General features: G+C 37.4%; 2 protein-coding genes across 5 annotated transcripts in view; one reads left to right on the top strand and one right to left on the bottom strand.

The window, feature by feature from the left end:
• eps8l1a (EPS8 signaling adaptor L1a) overlaps nt 1–16,504 on the bottom strand; it is a 31,090-nt gene extending 14,586 nt beyond the window's left edge. For 3 of the 4 annotated variants that reach the window (XM_084926304.1, XM_084926306.1, XM_084926303.1), the window contains exon 1: nt 16,416–16,504. The gene's annotated coding sequence lies outside the window, so the exon portion shown is untranslated. The remainder of the gene's footprint in view (nt 1–16,415) is intronic. The other variant, XM_084926307.1, reaches the window with a different exon arrangement.
• slc6a16a (solute carrier family 6 member 16a) lies at nt 1,908–20,334 on the top strand. The gene is made up of 11 exons (XM_084926301.1): nt 1,908–3,074; nt 4,482–4,639; nt 5,275–5,401; nt 5,474–5,649; nt 13,848–13,958; nt 14,378–14,619; nt 14,772–14,952; nt 15,717–15,918; nt 16,103–16,262; nt 16,358–16,520; nt 17,655–20,334. Exons 1-11 carry the CDS (start codon nt 2,789–2,791, stop codon nt 18,003–18,005), a joined length of 2,157 nt encoding a protein of 718 aa, XP_084782427.1. The 5' UTR covers nt 1,908–2,788; the 3' UTR covers nt 18,006–20,334.
• The last annotated feature ends 80 nt before the right edge of the window (nt 20,335–20,414 follow it).

Here is a 20,414-nt window from a genome sequence, read left to right on the forward strand (position 1 = left end):
GGAGTACGTTGGTCTCACATGTAGCTGTCATGATCGAGCTTCTTCAGTTGTGCAATGCCATGATGCTAAAGGGCTTTAGATACAGTGTAATGTGATATTATGTAATGACTAAAGATTGACTGATGTGATAAACACAGAAGTGTATCCTTTTACAGGTGATTGCAACAATGTTTATTTTTACTACAAAAGGCCAACATCAGCACTGCAACAGACCAAGTACTGACAAAGCTTTATTACATGAGGTTATGGCTCTTTTGTTCACTCCCCTTTAGCTCTCAGGACAGATTTGCTGTTTCTTCATTTTTGCAGCAGCTGGCATGCAAAACAATTCAATTTGTACTGAGACCCACATGGTGACCTCATGTCCTTTGAGACATTGAGCCACATAAAGTGTAATGACTTTACTTCAGATCCATATACCTAAAGAAATAAACCACATGCTCCAGATTTACATGTGTGTAGTGATGTGTGTATATCTGTGTAAGTCCTATGCATATAGGATTCACTGTGCTGTATTTATATATTTACTCACTGAGTAATTTTACACCTTAGGGACGGCTGAACCACTGCTGCATGATTTTATCCAGAGTAGAAACATAGAAGAGTGGTTCCTTGTTTTCCAAACAGTTCCTGGGACAGATGCTCACTGACCAGGAGACACAAATTTACAACCAGTGCACGTGTGCTTGTGTGTGTGCTGGTGTGTGTGTGTGTGTAAGGAGGACAATTAGGGTTAACCAAGTATAGCAAAAAGGAAAGGGGGAAGAAACCCAGTAGTTATTTTGAGAAACACTGCATTATGTATTTTAAAGTGGGAAAATGTGTTCAAAATTAGAAACATATCAGCCAGAAGTGGAAATAACCACTGAATACAAATACAAAACCCTGTCATTTCTCAAATGTGTATATATTGATAATCTTTTTTAGTAAATTTAAAAACCTAATACAGACTTGTTATGTTCTTATGCTTTCATAATAGCAAAGACAGTGAAACACTGAAGAGTTGAACAGTATCAACTTGTACTTGCAGGCTCATGCCGATGACTTGTTTTGATGTTAGAGAGATGTAGTAATGTGTAAAAGTCTTGAGCCAACCTCATTTCTTTATGTTTCACTAGTAGAAAGTATTTGCAGTGATTATTTGAAACATGCAAACATACATGGAAGTACAGTTTATAAGGCAAAAACAGAGTTTGTACAATTCTAATGAGCTTAACAGTCAATGACCATCTTTATTCGTCAACGCAGTCTGAGTTCTCATATTTAACCTTATCTGTAATTTCTTTAAGTAGTCTTCAGGAATATTTCTCCACTCTTCTTGAAGGACATTCAAAGCTCCTCTTTGGAAGCCGGCTACCTTTTGTTCTGCTCTCAGACAAGATGATCCTATGCTACTTCAAAAATGTTAAGGTCACCTTTTAATAATCAAGTAAATCATAACAGTATATCCCATGTACTGCTAAATTTTCCAAGGAGTTGACCAATCAAATAATCTACTAGTCACTTCAGCTCTATAGAAAAGTGTGTTTGCTCTAAGGTAAGTGATCAAATGAACTCACAGGAGTGTGTGAAGCAGACTTTTTCAGTATAGTCCGTTGGAAATCTTGTTATAGTTTATAGCTCAAACACATGGATCCTTAAAGCTTAATAAAGCTGTTGATTTTGTAATTATTTGTTCAGCATACCCTGATAGCCCTAACCCTAACTTTTTTCCTATATTATTACCAACTGTACCCACTTTGTGGTTTACCCATGCACCTCAGCACCACCCACAGTATGAACCAATGCAAGCCTAACACCTCCCAGTGGATTTCTCCCTCCCACTCCCAACCACACATCACTGTATGGCTTCTGTCCGCCCCACTTTCCCCTCCTTTCTATTTGTGCATGCATATATTTGTCACAGTCTCACACTCTACGCATGTGGGCATGGATATTTCTGAAATCACCTGCCCTATCTGGCCGTGTGTCTTGGACAGCCATGAACTCTTTCTGGGTCTTGTAATTTTCCATTCTAACCAGCTGATACCAGGAGAGGTCATGTTCTGAAGCCAGCTTGGCTTGTGTTAAGCCATTTTGGATCCGTCCCTTTCATCTGAGCTGACATTTAGTGTTCAGTGAGGAGGTGATTCAGCTGAATGCTTTTTTTTCCTGAAATGCACACCATTTCAGACCCTGGTGTTTATATTAAATGAAAGAGAATTGAGGTGATGCAACAAAGTTTTTTATCTGGATAATTTCATAATAACAAAGAGCACAGTAAGTAACACACATCCATTATTTATGCATTCTATGTGCATTTAAACCTGCCATTATGTCAGTCTTGCTAATGAATTGCTAACACCTGGGTGTACTGATGAAGCATTTTGAAAGGTCAGTCACAGTTGGCCTTCACCTCAGTGCTAAATATGCCAGTTGAATGACTTTAACGTAAAAGAGCATCAATAGGAAATTCAGTGTCTGCAGTAGCATTTCTTTATACATCTGACGTAGTGATGGGAGAATGACGAGTTAGAGTAAAGATAATGCCTTAATGTTGGATTACGTAATGCATTGTCTCACTGCTGTGTTTTCACACTGATAAGGAGTAGTGATATAACCTTCAACAACATGACAACATAACAACATAACAGCAAGTGCTTTTCCTCTTTGTTATCCCTGATAAATTAATTTTTTTCCTAGCATAATTTAATTCTTTCCTTACATAATTTTGTGCACAGAGTAGTGTGTTTCCACACATATTTGCTCAGCATAACTACAATGACTTTGTGCAGACTCACATGTCAGGATGAAGCTTCAACTGATAATCGGTTTAGTTCATCATATTACTTCTTCTCTTTATAACAAGACAGAAAAGCCTCCGCTGGACGGCAGCGAGGGCAGAACCTGGATGGAAGAAGGCCAGTCCCAAACTCAGCTCACAGCTGTGGATGGTCCCGATGAAGCTGCGACAGACGACGGAGACCGTCCAGCATGGGATTCTAAGATTCAGTATGTGTTAGCCCAGGTGGGCTTCAGTGTGGGCTTAGGGAATGTGTGGAGATTTCCATACCTCTGCCATCAAAATGGAGGCGGTGAGTGACAAGATTAACTTACAGGTTTAAGTGATTAACTTAGTAGCTGTTTTGGTGCCAAAGCAATGCAACACATAAAAAGAAATAAATACTTGAATAAAAGGGAATTTAATATAAATGAACTGCAGGACTTCCTAATACTATAAACAGATGGGTGACACATTGTGTTACAACTTGGTAATAAAGCAGTAATATTGGGGTAATAAGGGGGAAACTGGCTCAAAAATGTTACTGCCACTAAATTAATAACACCAAAGTAATTATTTTGTATCAAAAGTATTTATAGCTGCATAATATTACACTGAAATGTATACAATTGGGTAATAACAGACCAGAAACTAGGGGTAAAAACTTGGAAACAAATGTATGCATATGAGGTAAAACTAATTAATAATTAGCACAGTAATATATTAGTAACGATATGATATCCTGATAGTAATAAAATGGTAAAATCCTCCTTTGAATTTTCATATGCATAACATGATGATCTAATTTCAAACCATAGTTTACAAAGGATTTATCGATGAGCAAGACGCTGTTGCTTCATAAACATGAACTAATCACACTATGAAGGGAAGCAAAAACAATAAATGATCATACTTTAACATCCTGACCACATGGTAGTTCACCTCAGCTGTTTATACTAATAAAAATGACTTAAAAATGAATTTGAGTTTATATTAATTTTAATATATGTGCGGCTGATGTGTGGACTTTGTGTTAATATTGACTCACTCAAGCTGTCTTAAGCTCCAAAACATGGGCTGGTGTCCTGATACATATTAAATTCATTGCTCTGTCAGTGATTACAAGGCATTCAACACCTGAAGTATCAAAGCAGCCCAAACCATGATGCTCCCTCCACTGTGCTTCAAAGATGAGATGAGAATAAGTGCCAGTTTTCAGTGCTCTTTACCTCCAAACAGGGCAAAATATTTAAACTTTTGGTTTATCTATCTACACAACGTTGTCCCAGCAGTGCTGTAGTATACAGCTTTATGCATCATTATACTGCTTTTTTGTATTTTTGATTTCTGAGATCCTGCGAATGTCACTGTGTGAAACTGACTTTTCTTTCTGGAGAAGAGTAGAACTCTAAACCATATTTTATTTATAGCTTTACAACACGTGCATGCAGCATGTTTGGTTAGAACATGAGACTCCAAGCATCTTTTAGAGAGGTTGCTGACATATAAATTTGCTTATTTTTTCCAGCTTCAATGGCAAATTATGAGTTTGTGTTTAAAAAAAAAAAGCCAAAAACTGTTGTTTTTTAAATGTGCTTAGTTAGACTGTGTTTGCCTGTAACATGTGCAAATGCAAATGCAAAGTTTTTTTTTTCCCTCTGGAACTACAGGTGACTTTGGGTTTGCCTTTAAAATATATGTCCTCCTTTGTTCCTTCCAGGCGCCTTCATGCTGCTGTATGTTTTTCTTTTGGTGGTTGTGGGAGTTCCACTGTTTTTTATGGAGCTGGCTGCTGGTCAAAGCATTCGACAGGGCAGCATCGGTGTATGGAAGCACATCTCTCCAAAGCTGGGAGGGATCGGCTACTCCAGCTGCATGGTGAGCATTTTCTTTCTTTTTCTGTCTGAGACCTTTTTCTGTTTACGTTCATGTACCTGTGTGTTCTGGTAGGGCTGCTGTTGTTTGATAGCTGACTTGCTTTTTCCAAGTCTGGGTTTCAAAAGTAGCACCGGGGTCAGTATTTCTAATCTCTTCACCTTCACTTATCTGGCCCCAATCCTGCATCACGTGTCACCGCCTTTATCACCTTTCTGTAAACACCTTAGCCATGCTGCATGTGTGTGTATATACTCACGCACACCCATGCTGTAACATGAGAAAGGTAGTGTGCTGTGCGTCTGTGCTAGCAGTTGATTGCGTAACAAGTTGGGAAAAACACAGAGTACCCAAGAACGTTTTTGTCCGTACACACAAAAGAAATGTACGACTAGATAGCCTGTGCTGTTTATAAAGCGTGTTTATTTTTCTTTAAATAGACCTAACCTCTGTTTGTCATTGTTAAGGTCAATGTCGAACCTTATGGCTGCATTCCCTGGGTTAGCCTTTACTTGTAGGCTACACGTATAAAAGAAATCACAGCATTACACTGAAGCTGCAAACAATTTGCAGCATATTTTAACTAATATCTCATAATACTGATTATTTATTGATATAAATGCTTTCTTCTTCCCCAGGTCTGTTTTTATGTGGCTTTGTACTATAACGTTATCATTGCATGGAGCCTATTCTACATGGGTAACTCCTTTCAGTATCCTCTGCCATGGGAGAAGTGTCCAACAAATGTAACCTCCAATGACACAGGTAATCACATGACCGAGTGAAATGAAGTGATGTCTGATGAAGCCTACAGTGTTTTCTTTTCTCAATCAACAGTGAAAGAATGCGCAGGCAGCTCCCCAACGTCGTATTTCTGGTTTCGGAAAGCTCTCAACATCACAAATTCCATTGAAGAATCTGGAGAGTTTAACCCCATCATGACAGGCTGTTTATTGGCTGCTTGGGCAATTGTTGCCTTGGCAATGATAAAGGGCATCAAGTCTTCTGCAAAGGTACATGAACACCAGTCCCACCATTAGCACACAAATATAAAGTGTTTGTGTTAATGTTAGTGTTATCTCTCAGCTAAACATAAGCTGCAGCTCGCCCCTTTTCTGCCTCACAGTTCAGATACTTATCAATCAATCAATCAAGGCTTTATTCGCCACGTGCAGGTTGCCCTGCAGTGAAATAGGACCCCCCCCCCGACCTTACACACACAACACAGACATCACATGGGGATACAGGTCGGAGAACGGTAGCGTTACAGAAAACAAACACTGAAATATACACTACAATGGGAAAGTACAAGAGGAAAAAAAGAGACCTCTACTCATGCTGGGCTCCTGGGAGGACAGCATGAGAACAGGAAACAAAAAAACTCCTCTGCACAAAAAAGCACATAAATGTCCACAGCACAACATTATGGAACACGTGACAAGCCACAGGGTCGGGTGGGGGGTGAGGAGTAATCCAAAGCAAACACAGCAGCCATCCTGCCCAGCGCTACCATTCCAGTGCGGGCAATCACAGTTTTACATTTGGCTGTATAACCTTGAGCCAAATGTTGCACTTACCCAGCAAATATATTGACATTTGATAACTGTTGGCTGACAGCCTTTTCTCAATGTCTAGTTATGGTGGAAAAATCACTCCAAAATGAAAGTTGAACCTGCATTGTGGACGTTTACCACAATGATGATTCACGTTACCGTGGTCTTTGTTCATAGGAAGGTACTAACCACATACATGCTGTGTGATTGTTGGGGTTATTTTTAATATTGTTGTGTCCTTGCCTTGCAATATAAAACACCTTGAAGCGACTGTTACTGTGAATAAATAAAAAGAAAATTAATTGAATACTAGAAAAATTTGCATTTCCTGCGAAAATGCTGTGTGGATGCCTTAACGCTGAAGATGTCGGCTGAAAAAACCTGAAAAAGTTGAAAAAAAAAAAAAAGCATTGCCCTGAGCAGGATTCAAACCTGGCCCTTCTGGTCTCAAGGCGGCTACTCATCTCACTGCGCCAAAGTCATTCTCACAAAGAAGAGGTGGAGAGACTGACAATTCTGGTGAAATTAGCAGAAGCTGCAGAGAATTGTGCTGATAAGAGGTGAAAAGGCTAAAAATTTTGCAGAAAAGAGGTGAATCAGAAGAATTTCTGCTGAAAAGAGTTAAAAAAGTTTAACTGTTAACTGAAAGAAATGTTGCCATAAGCGGGATTTGAACCCCGGCCTCCTAGTCTGAGAACGGATGCTCATCTCACTGAGCTAAAACACAGCTCAACCCGGCATGCAACATCAGTGACCACATTGATAATGTGTTCCATTCATTTCAATGGTCAAACGTCATAACACACATTAGCAGAAATAGCAGAATTTTTTAAAGTTTAAACATAGTATTTCTGCTAAAACTTAGTATTTATACTAAATAATATTTTTTTCCTGCCAAATCATAGCATTTGTGCTGAAACACAGAAAATTCTGCCAAATCATAGTATTTGAGCCAAATCATACAATTTGTGCTAAAACATTATTTATGATTTAGCAGAAACACTGGGACTTGGTAGAAATACTATGATTTACATGAAATACTTTGACTTAGCAGAAGTACTACAATCTAGCAAAAAAATACTACAGCATAGCAGAAATTCTATCATTGAGCAGAATTACTAGGATTTAGAAGAAATACTAAGATTTGGCACAAATACTATGTTTTAGCACAAACACTGATGTGGCTCAAGAACCTTTATTGTGCAGTTATACTGTGATTTGGAAGAAATACTATGCTTTGGCACAAATACTATGATTTGGAAGAAATACTATGTTTTAGCACAAATACTATGATTTGGCTCAAATACTATGATTTACCAGTAACACTATGTTTTGGTACAAATACTAAACTTTGTCACAAACACTATAATTGAGTACAAGTACTATAAGATTACAGAAATACTATGATTTAGCAGAAATGCAATGTTTTTGCAGAAACACTGTAATTTCGCTTAAATAGTATGAAATAGCAGTAATACTATGATTTGGCAGAAATACTACTTTTTAGCACAAATACTATTGTACAGAATGGTGTACGTCAGTTTAATACTGGGTGGTGCTGCAATAGTAACTATCCTCGGTCAGAAGGAGAGGCTGACATCTAGGGATTAGATTACCACAGGTGGAGTTTATTGGCGGTCAGATGGATGGTACAGGGAGGTATGGCATACAGTAGGAGGATGTGGAGAGGTGATATGGTGTGGTTTCTATGATTAAGAACAGGGTATGCATTACAACATGCATACAGATTAAAGATTAAGAAAACTGGCAACAAATTCCTCCACTACAAATCAGTCTGATACCACTTCTTACAGGGTTCACGTTTACTAAGGCACTACCCAAAAGGCGCCACAAGAGGGCACTCCAACACAAGAGATGACCTATTTACACTGATGCACTTAGTAAACAGTCAGCCCCCTACTTAGCCACTACATAATACAGTGATATTACATAATACAAATTCACATAAATTGGCAGATGGAACAAACAAAGCTGTAACAAGCCCAAAACAATCAAATAACTGGGCTGCCATAGCTATCGCTAACTAGCACATATGCTAAAGGTAACTAAAACCAATGCACACAAGTAGCAGTGTAACCATCTTAAGCATGGAATATTAACTCACGTTTATGTGACGCACACCATCCCCAACAAATACAGGATGGGCTATTTGTTTCCCTTCCCAGCAGCTCTCTCAATCGTTAGCCCAGGAACAAACGAAGACCATCTAGCTCAGACGTCCCATGAATCCCATCACTGCTCAGAGGCTGCTGGGTTCACACTAACACAGGCTTTTCTACAACTATGATTTGGCAGAAATACTATGACTTAGTAGTAATACTATAACATAACAGATTTCCTCAAAATACTATGAAATTGCAGTAATTCTATGACTTGGAAGAGATACTACGTTTTAGCACAAATACTATAACAAAGCAGAAATACTATGACTTAGTAGTAATACTATAACATAACAGTTCAATGTTCTTGCACAAATACCACAATATGGCAGAAATACTATGTTTTAGCACAAATACTATGATTTGGAACATATACTATATTCCGCAGATACACTATAACATAACAGATATTCTACGACTTAGTAGTAATACTATAACATAACAGAATTATTAATTTGGCCCAAATACTATAATTTGGCACAAATACCATGATTCGGCACAAATACAATGACATGGCAAAAATACTATGATTGGGTACAAATACTATGAATTGGCAGAAATACTGTGACTTAGTGGTAATACTATAAAATAACAGATATACTGTGATTTTGCAGACATAGTATGTTTTTGCACATATACTATGATTTCGCTCAAATACTATGAAATTGCAGTAGTACTATGATTTTGAAGGAATACTATGATTTGGCAGAAATACTATGATTTGGCAATAATACTGCGTTTTAACACAACTACTGAGATTTGATTGAAATACTATTATTTAGAAGAAATACTATGACTCCATACAAATACGATGCTTTGGGACAAATACTATGATTTGGCACAAGTACTATGATTTAGTACAAATACTATGATTGGGCAGAAGTACAATGTTTCAGTACAAATACTATGATTTGGCAGAAATACTCTGATTTAGCAGAAATACTATCTTTTGGTAGAAATTCCTGCAAAAAGGTACTATTTCTGCTTTTTAGCAGAAATACTGTAATTTGGCATAAATACTATGATTTGGGATAAATACTATGATTTGGCACATATACTATATTCAGCACATATACTATAACATAACAGAAATTCCTCCACTTAGTAGTAATACTATAATATAACAGAAATATTATGATTTGGCCCCAAAACCATGATTTTGCACAAATACCATGATTTGGCAAATATACTGATTTAGCAGAAATACTATGATTTAGCAGGAGTACTAAGATGTAGTAGAAGTGCTTTGCTTTAGCAGAAATACTATGATTGAGGAGTAATACTTAAACATAGGAGAAATATTGATACACAGACACACATACACAGAGAGTAAAGGGAACAGGAGCTGTTGAGAGTCTGGGCTTGGTATATCTAGGTCAGTTAAATTAGCTGCACCTGCTGTAGTCAGCCCTTACACACACAGACACAGAGAGAGGTGTGAGTTTTCTTCAGTGTATTTCTGACATTCAGGATTCCCCTCGAACAAATGGCCATAATTTCCTAACTGTAGAGGCTAGAACGGTCATTCAGACATTGTTTTGTTCAGAAGAGATGGGGGAATCTTCAGGTCTTCATAATTCAGAGATAAAATGTAAACTAGAAAAATTTGCATTTCCTGCGAAAATGCAGTGTGGATGCTTCAAAGCTGAAGCTGTCTGCAAAAACTAGCTGAAAAGGCTGAAAAGTTGCAGAAATTGTAAAAACTTTGCAGAAGCAAAGGAACTTTGCTAAAATGTAATAACTCAGCAGAACTGCAATATCTTAGAGGAAACATAATACTTGGCAGAAATGCAATAGCATAGCAGAACTTAGCAGAAATATTGTAACTTACCAGAAACATGATAACTTCTCAAAAATACAAGAATTTAGGAGAAATAGTATAAGATAACAGAAAGAATATATTTAGCCAAAAATACTTAAGCATTACAGAAACACTATGATTTAGAAAAATAGCACAACAGAGCAGAAATACTGTGATTTACCAGAGACACTGTGATGAACTATGAATATTGTAATTTTAAATCAATACTATGTTTTAGCAATATACTATAATTTGACAGAAATACTATCATTTGGCAGAAATACTATGTTTCAGCACAAATACTCTGGTTTAGCACAAATATTATAACATAGCAGAAATACAATTATATAGCAGAAATACTATATTTAGAAAGAAAATTATAATATAGTAGAAATACTATGATTTAGCAGAAATACTGTATTTAGCACAAGTACCAAAAAGTAGCAGAAATACTATGATTGAGCAGAAGTACTAAGATGTAGTAAAACTACTTTGATTTAACAGAAATACAATTATGGAGGAGTAATACTTTAAAATGGGAAAAATATTGATACACACACACATACACAGAGCCTAAAGGGAAGAGTACTTGTGCCATGGAGTGTTAACAAGAATGTGAGGTCCATATTAGAAAAGCTGGTAAAATCATAAAAGTTTGCAGAATTGTAATAAATGATGAATATGAATTACTGGTCTGTGATAGTGTATTAATTTGTAGGGAAAAAAACATGTTGACTAAGGTGGAATCAAATCCACGATGTTTGGGTTGCAGACCCGTGTCATTACCAACTGCGCCACTGGGAAAGAGAGCGGGCGCCTTGAAAAACAGGGTGATGAGCAGTCAGAATTAGATCGCGGTGAGAGGCAAAAAACGCAGTTTTTTGGAGTTACAAAACGTTGTGTAACTCAAAAACTAGGTGGACTAGAAGCATAATTCTTCTACTGGCTGAATCAGCGGACTTTGGTGTACTTTGACCGCAATTTTCAGTGCTCTTTGTACATCCGTCGCTGAGATATGACAAGAGAAGAAACGGCAGACCTCAGATATGATTGGCTGGCTGGGAAGCCGTGCAGGCCCTGATATGTGCATTTGAATGTCTGAGTCCTCACAGAGGATTGGCTGCCTGGCAGAAATATATAGAAATAGTATGATTAAGCATAAATACTATATTTAGCAGAAATACTATATTAAGCACAAATCCTATAAAAAGCAGAAATACTATATTAAGCACAAATCCTATAAAAAGCAGAAATCCTATATTAAGCACAAATCCTATAAAAAGCAGAAATAGTATGATTAAGCATAAATACTACATTTAGTAGAAATACTATGTTTTAGCACAAATACTATAAAAAGAAGAAATACTATAATTTAGCAGAAATACTATATTAAGCACAAATCCTATAAAAAGCAGAAATACTATATTAAGCAATATAAATATCCTATAAAAATCCTATAAAAAGCAAAAATACTGTACTATGATTTGGTAGAAAAATTATAATTAATCAGAAATACTATATTTGGCACAAATCTTATAAAATAGCAGAAATAGTATGATTTAGCACAATAGTAATAACTTAAACAGAAAAATTGGAAAAGCAAAATGGACAGCTGAAAAAATGCTGAACATGCTGAGGGTCCCTCAAATATACTTGTTAAATGAAAAAAAAATCAGCAAAAAAATATATAACAGCCACACAATCACAAATATGTACACATAAGGAAACACACATGCACAGAGAGACACACACACAAGATCCAATTCAGTCAACCAGTCTAAATATATTGAATTTGAATCTTACAATGAGATCATCCCATAAAAAGGCTCTCTCTCTCTCTCTCTCTATCTCTCTGTAGCACACACACACACACACACACACACACACACACACACACACACACACACACACACACACACACACACACAGGGAGAGAGAAGCAAGTTTTCAGTCAAGCAGCCTGGGAGCTGCTGAATTTGAATCCACCAATCAGAGAGGCTGTGTACTTTTTCCCACCAAAACAGGTGCACGCAGCACAGAGAGACACAGGATTTTTGCAGTCTATTTCTCATAGTGAGGACTCCCCTCAAACAAATGACCATAATTTCCTAACCGTAGGGGCTAGAGCGGTCATTCTTACACCGTTTTGTTCAGAAGAGATGGGGGAATCTTCAAGTGTTGACAATTTATCATTAAAATATGAATTATTAAAGATATTTGCCTTCTAATGCACCATAACTGAGTAGAGCGAAGCAAAAACTGCCTTGACTTGCCCTCAAACAACGCTTTGTAACTCGAAATCTATTTGAAGCATCGATATCATCCTTTCACCGTAAGAGACAGCAGGCTTTGGTGAACAGTCATGGAAATTTTCAGGTCTTTGTGGAAATCTATCAAAAAGATATGACGAGAGAAAAAAGTGGTTCATTTCCAGAGTTTGAAATCTGAAGAAATCCGAGCGAAGGACGAATTTCCTACCCTCAAACAAACGTAATTCATGGCCAAATGGTAATAGGTGAGAAAATAATTATTGAATTGTGAGCGTCAGGAGTGTCTGAAGATATACTGGGACAAGCCTTATGTCTTAACTTCGCTTCGTTAAGGAGATATGACGATTCGAATATGCCTCTCATTACAGAAATCAAGCGGTGATTTTGAACAAGCTCTCCATTGACTTTCTATGGAGAGTTTTGCGACTTTGTGTTGGTCTGAGGAGATTTGCCAAAATTCTATAAATGCCACAACAATGATAGTGACATTTTCGGAAAGCCAGCAAAAATACCTACGTTTTGATGTATAATTTGTGGAAGTTGAGTGAAAATTGAGCAAATAGCAAGAAGTTGTTCGGACATGAAGAGAAGACTGCAAAACCTTCAGTGGCACACTGGAAGCCAAGTGCATAGCAACCATAACAACGCATGTATTTTGTGAAAAATCACAATTTTGCAACTGAAAACTTTAAGAGGCATAAAAGTAAAACGGTAAAAGATTTGAAAAAGCTGATTTATACCTGAATAGCCCAATAATTTGAGAACATTTTAAAGTTTGAATGGTTGTTCTACGTGAAAATATGAGGAAGTAGTTAAGTTTCAAAAACAAGCAAATTTTAGCAGAATTGCAGAAGTTTCCCATTCATTTCAATGGGACAAATTAAGCTTAATATTTTAAAAAGTATAATAGTGAAAAATACCAAAAGACATAGCACACATTAGCAGAAATAGCAGAATAGTTTAAAATTTGAACGGTGAAAATCGGCTGAAAATTGTGGAAGTAGTTAAGTGCCAAAAAGAGTACGGAAGTCCCAAGAGGAACTCAATAGTGTGGATGCCTTAAAGCATCCACACAATTAGTTTTTGGTTTTTTGCAATACTCTGATCTGTGTTTTTCACCTTGTAAGAGATAGACTGACGCAATCTTTACATGAAAACACCATAAACATTTACGGTTCAGTTTTTTTGGTGCTGTACCATGACCACCGTGTTTGCTGGGTATGCACTCAAATTACTAAGTTTAAAAATAAAAGTATGCAATTTGAGGAACCTGAGGGTTGGTGCTTGGCAGGTAAACTGGTAAACTTTAATTTTTAATAGTGAAGTGAGATTGAGAAAAGCAAATGATCATATTTTACAAAATGCTGCACTGTTGAAATCATTATCCATTTCTTTTTCCAATCTTAGGTGATGTACTTTTCCTCCATTTTTCCCTATGTGGTGCTTTTGATTTTCCTGATCAGAGGATTACTGTTGGACGGTGCCATGGAAGGAATCACCTACATGTTTTATCCTAAGGTAAGCAATATTCTCTCTCTTCGTCAAAGGAGCTTGCAAAGAAAAGCGTCTGGACTTCTTTAAGTTACTTGAAGACGTTTCACCTCTCATCCGAGAAGCTTCTTCAGTTCTAAGGTCAAATGGTGGAGAGACCTTAGAACTGAAGAAGCTTCTCGGATGAGAGGTGAAACGTCTTCAAGTAACTTAAAGAAGTCCAGACGCTTTTCTTTGCAAGCTCCTTTGACTACGATGACCTGGATGACTGAGAACCTTCACAGACATTCTCTCTCTTCCTTTTTCTTGACATTTTTTCTTTATTTTCATTTAACTAACAAAAGACAAACACCTCAGTGATTACAAAAAAAACCCATAATAAAACATTTTAAGCTTTGACGAAAGAACGTAAACCTAAAGATGCTTTTATTTTGTCATATTTGCAGCTGGAGATCTGGGGTAACGTGCAGGTGTGGCGACAGGCTGCTACACAAGTGTTTTTCGCCCTGGGCCTGGGCTATGGTTCTGTTATCGCGTACTCCTCCTACAATCCAGTCCACAACAACTGCCACAGAGATGCTCTGATGGTCTCCTGCATCAACTTCATGACATCCGTACTGGCCTCTCTAGTGGTTTTCATCGTGCTCGGTTTCCGTGCCAAGAACATTGCACTACGTTGTGTGGCTGAGTACGTATGTGTGTGCATGACTGAAATGGTAATTCAAATCCAACTAGCGAGCACTTTTAGATTGTTACGGCAGTTTGCCAATCTTAAGGTGGACTGCTTGTTTGATTGCTCATCTTAGATTTATTTATTATTTTTGTGTTTAACCTTTTCAGAAATCTCAGTGTATTAAACTCATTGGTGTCCAGTGGATCTAACCAGCACTGGTGGCCATGGTTCAACATGACAGATGTAAGCACTGTGACTTTAGCTGAATACAGAGAGTGGTACCATCTCTACAGCTACATGGTGGATCCTAAAATCACTGACTGCAGTCTGGAGCAGGAGATGAATAAGGTAATCTTGAGATATTAATAACAACAGCTTTGCTTCACAACATGATTAAAAACAAGCGACTTGAGGCACAAAGTTTAAAACGTCAACATGTGCATGTGTGAAAATTAGGACAACAGCTGAGATTTCTTATGTATATATGTTCTGTATTATAATACATTATAGGAAGAGGTATGTCCAATAATAAAGAGCAGTCACTGGTATTAAATTGAGTTTCTAATGTGCTGCTTCACTCATCCAGGATTACAAAGTGTTTTAAAGACAACTTTGTATAAATGAAAGAACTGCAGGTGTCCTACGAGGCACAAGATACTGGATCGGTTACAAAAATCAAAGTTGAACATTTCAGTAACAATTGTATGTAGGAGAGCGCCGATGTTCCCAGGACCTACGAGGAATCTAGGAGGTGCTATAAAATATCCAGCAGGCAAGACGATGAAAATGTATTGGAAATTGTATCTTGCTGGTTTTCTAGGAAAAATGAAAGCAAGCTGTGATCGTGGAAAGAAAGGAGATACTAAAGAAACAGGACAAGACGTACAAAGAGTCATGTTATCTCACAGTGTTTGTTTTATTTAAAAAGAAAAGACCTATTCTCTGTGTTAAAGAGCATGTTATGCAAAAGGTGCACAGGTAATTTACTGGTATAGGTTAGCTTTAGAAACAGCATCACAGTTAACACACATTTGTTGTCTGTTAGACTGAGTGGATCTGCTTTTTCCCACGTATTTCCACTATCTTACTATCTTCCCCTTGTGTGCGTTCAGGGTGTCGAAGGGACAGGCCTGGCATTCATAGCATTCACTGAGGTGATGGCCTTCTTCCCAGCCAGTCCCTTCTGGTCCACCCTGTTTTTCCTCATGCTGCTCAACCTGGGCCTCAGCACCATGTTTGGAACAATGCAGGGAATCCTCACACCTCTCATGGACAATTTCAGCCTCTTGGGGCGTCACCGAACCCTACTCACGGGTACTGAACATCAGTTGACATGTGTTCAAACTCTGCTGCTGTATTTTATTGTTATTTTTTTCTTAAATAAAACTACATAAAAACCGAAAAAGGGCAAGATTCTCGTACTGCAGTGGTGTACTATGGGAGATAAATGTAGTCTTGTTGTCTTTGAAGTGGTCTTTAAATGTTTTCTGTCTTTTAGTGTCCAGCTGTGCTTTGGGGTTCATTATTGGATTACTGTTCACTCAGCGCTCTGGCAACTATTTTGTGACCATGTTTGATGACTACTCTGCAACCCTGCCTTTAGTAATTGTGGTCATTTTTGAAACCATTAGTGTGGCGTGGGTTTATGGAACAGATCGGTAAGCAACGTTATCTCTGACTTTCACAGGTTTTTTTGTCTTTATATGTTGGTTTGAAAAGATGCATTTTAAGAAAAGCATTTTGATTATTGCAGCTTTCTGGATGATATTGAAGTAATGCTCAAATGGCGCCCTCCAGTGGTGTACAAGTACCTTTGGAAATATGTGTGTTTGCTGGCGATGGTCAGTCTTCTGGCAGCCAGTTTGCTCCGCATGGTCTTCAAAGGGCCCACGTACACCGCCTGGAATCAAAGCACGGTGAGATGTTCGACTTCAACTTTCCATCAAATCACATGATTTTAAACTTCAAATAGCCAATTACTGTTTTAAAATATCAGGTGGTGTTTGCATAGCTCTTTTCTACTCTGAGCACTCACTGTGATTTTTAACACAAGCCTTATTCACCCAAACACTCACACTCTTTCTGATGAATACATCAGGAGAAAGTCAGAATTCATTGTATTTGTCCTGAAGACTGGACAATCTGGGATCAAACATCCCACTCCACTTCAGTAGACAACCTCCTGACCCACAGTACACACTATATGCATGTGTGTAACACATATATGCATGCTGGAAGATGTTGTGGTTTTAGCACAGTGTCCAAAAAAGTAGAAAAGAAACTTTTTTTGTATCAACTCTGATGATCTCCCAGACCTTCAGTGCAACCACCATCTCAATGTTTTGGATTGTCATTTCCTTTATTGTGATGCTCAACAAATGGAAAGTGGTTAATTTATACTGATATTAGGAGATTCACTTGGCCAGACAATAACATTGACCTTAGGAATCCTGAACTAGACTGTTTATATTTATTCTACATATGGCATTTTTGTGCAGTTTATTCAGGTTACGCAGGGAAGAACAAATACACTGATGATGTGGACGTCTGAAAAACTCATCTGACATTATAGCGTTAAACCTCATCATCACCTGTCCCTCTGCATCATATTGACTCCCTGTATGTTTAGGATTGTTGTCCTGCTGACTGGTGACATATTTTCCAGTAAGCGTTCATTCTGAAGCTTTCATTCGTAACAAAATCATCAGTAAACGAGAGCGTGTGGTTTCATTGGCACAGCTGTGCAGTGGTTATACTCACACCAAGATGCGATCCAAATACTTATGTCTGGATTCATCTGCTGTGACATAGCACAACAATATTTCTGTATTTATTCTTCATAAGAATAGTGAAGTTAGCCATTTTTTGTAGCGTCAACCTGCTTATCTGTTAACTGCACTTTTATGCTTTTGGTAACGAGTTGCTTAACCATCTCTTATCTTTTTAATTTTATAGCTCCTTTAAATCCCACAAGTAAACATTTATCTAACAGCCAAAGGTAATTCTGCCGGTGTTTGTCACTCTTAAGCTCTGTGTCTCTGCCTCTTCAGGCTTCTGAGATGACTCTCGAGTACCCTGGCTGGGCCCTGGCTATGATCATCATGCTTATAGTATTTGCCAGCTTGCCTGTACCTGTCAGCTACATCTATTCCTTAGTGAAGAACCGCTGGGTCCGTAGAACTCCCTCCCAGGTTGAAGTCGGCCAGGAAATGCGTCGTGAGTTGTACACCAAGTGCAGCTCTACCGAGCAGCCAGATTCCAATTTCCATCCTGTCCACTTCAGGGAAGACGAGGTTCATCCCAGGCCTGCCTTCCTGTCAGTGGGCAACGAACATTACCGGCTCCTTTCCCAGGAGGAGGACGAGGAGGAGGATGAGGAGGAACAAGACACGAGGGTGTGAGCATGGTGGTCAGAAGGAAGTTGTTTGAGAAAGGACAAAATTCAAATAGAAAGAAAAGTACAAAGACAAAAAACTAAAGCAAGCAGAGCAATGAACAGCGTTATCCTTGGATTTTATGTCTTTATATTCAGTAAACCTTTAAAAAGTTGTTTTAACTATGTATTTATATTGTATCATCCTCCTAGTGCCTCCCTATACTTGTTTTCTGAACCAGCTTTGCTGTTCAGAAGATAGAAACAGTTGTACATAAACAATAAAACAAACAGTTGTGTTTTTGAAAGGATTTAAAGTAGGAAACGTATGCAACATGCTGGTGACAGTCACTACTTTCATGTCTGGTGAATGCAGCAGCTCATAAAAATGCTTATGGGATATTTTTTTAGCTGAAGGACTAATATGTATTTGCATGAAAACATTCTGCCTTTACAAATGCAAATCACTATCATATTTTCTGGGACTGTCATGTTATTAAAACTTATTGGAAGGGAATACATGCAGCAATACAAGAGACATTTGGAAGATATTTACCTTTGGAAAGTAAAACTCTATTTTTTGGACTTATGCCAGAAGGATGGACAAAGAACGATAAATACTTGTTTAATATTTTACTGGCAGCAGGCAAAAAAGCCATCACAAAAAAATGGCTTTCTTCAGAGAGCCCAACTATGAACATGTGGATGAACATCACAATGGACATTTACAGAATGGAGAAAATGACAGCAGATGTGAACTACAAGAGGGACCTGTTTGTATCACGATGGAAGAAATGGATGGACTACATTAAAAAACGCAGGCCAGTTTTTGCTTTTGCTTTAGATTTTGACTTTGTTAACTACTAGAAGACTAGAGGAAATATTAGTTACATTAATGGAAACAAAAACACACTCCCTACATTTATTTATTTATCTCTCCTTTTTCTTTTTCCTTATGTATTTTTTTATTTATTTATTTACTGTTTCCTGTTTTGCTTCTATTTCTTTCCTTTTTTTCTTCTTCTTCTTCTTCTTCTTTCATTCTTATCGTATGGATATTTTAGTTGTTTAAATATAGAAAAAAAAAAAATATATATATATGTACTGACAAATTGCTGAAGTTGATGGTATTGTATAGTGATTCCAAAATGTCAATTTAAAAAAAAAAAAAAAAAAAAAAAAGGAAACATACAACCTTCACTGCAAACTAGCTTTATCAATGAAAGGTTTCATTTTGAGACAGCTTTTTGCCTTGAACTGAAAACTATAAAAACTTTAGTTTTAGTTATCTGTGTTCCAAACTGGAAATTAAAACTAGTTGTGAAAAAAAATGTTTTAGTCAGCGAAAAATAAAAACTTTAGATGATAAAGAAAAAAAAAAAAAACATTTCAAAAGATTTTGTGAACTTTTTTTATCCTATCTCCCACCCCTCACCCACAATCGGTCATGGCAGATGGCTGGATGTGGGTGTTTGTATCTCCTGAATGACATAGTTGGTGTGTGCTCATGTGTATGTGTTTTTATGTGTCTGCATGTCTAAGTGTGCTAGTCAGTGAGTCAGTTTGTGCGTCCATAAGTTATTAAAGAAGAATGTGCTGGCTGCAATGAAGAGAAGCGAGCTTATCACCATTCTATAGCTTCCCCTGTGCACTGCAAAATTTTGTGCTACTGAACAGACCAGATCAGCAGCTCAGAATTTTTGTGGTCCATGTACATTTTTTTGGCCTGCAAAAACAAAGCTTTTATTTTCATATTTGTAAATATTTATAGAATATCATGAATAGAAATATTGTATATTATTTCACTTTAAATCTGTCAAAATAATGCCAACGTTCTCTTTTCTTCACATTGGAATCTGTTGATCAGGTGGTTTGATGACGGACTCCCACCAGCTTTTTCCCAATTAAGGGTTTTACTGGTGATCACAGTAACAGGTGGTGCTGTTTTGAAGGCTAGGAAAACATTTTCCTTCACTCCACCTGAGCTCACCGTCTGGTTAACAGCTCAGTCTCTTTGCTGTGTTTGTAGACTCTGGCTCAACATTAAACTATGAGATCATCATAGTGTAAAAAAAAAAAAAAAAAAAAAACATTCTGCCTTGAGTAACTGTGTGTGTGTGTGTGTGTGTGTGTGTGTGTGTGTGTGTGTGTGTGTGTGTGTGTGTGAATATTTCTGTAATGATTTAGGCTGGTTTTGAAATGTGACAGGGTTTTTTTTTTCTTTTTTTTGGTTTTGGTTATTTTTGTATTTCTATCATTTTACCTCATAAGAGCACAGCAATGTTTTTACATGTGTTCACAAAAAATGTGCAGTGTACCAGTATTTTTACTGTATTTTAATAAACCTCTAGGTGGCAGCAGCCTGATTCTCTGCTCTATTATGATCCACAAACATTCATTTGTTTTTTGGTCAAGAAAATAATACCTAAACATGGGT

Source organism: Perissodus microlepis, chromosome 4 (assembly GCF_051167445.1).
Source record: "Perissodus microlepis isolate ML-2025 ecotype Zambia chromosome 4, ASM5116744v1, whole genome shotgun sequence".
NCBI classification, from domain to species: domain Eukaryota; kingdom Metazoa; phylum Chordata; class Actinopteri; order Cichliformes; family Cichlidae; genus Perissodus; species Perissodus microlepis.

Bases quoted from the DNA above. Each gene is read 5' to 3' on its own strand.
- slc6a16a (XM_084926301.1), top strand. From the start codon at position 2,789: ATGAAGCTTCAACTGATAATCGGTTTAGTTCATCATATTACTTCTTCT. The intron at 4,640-5,274 runs GTGAGCATTTTC...CTTCTTCCCCAG, and splicing joins TCGGCTACTCCAGCTGCATG to GTCTGTTTTTATGTGGCTTT. The intron at 15,919-16,102 runs GTACTGAACATC...TCTGTCTTTTAG, and splicing joins TCACCGAACCCTACTCACGG to TGTCCAGCTGTGCTTTGGGG.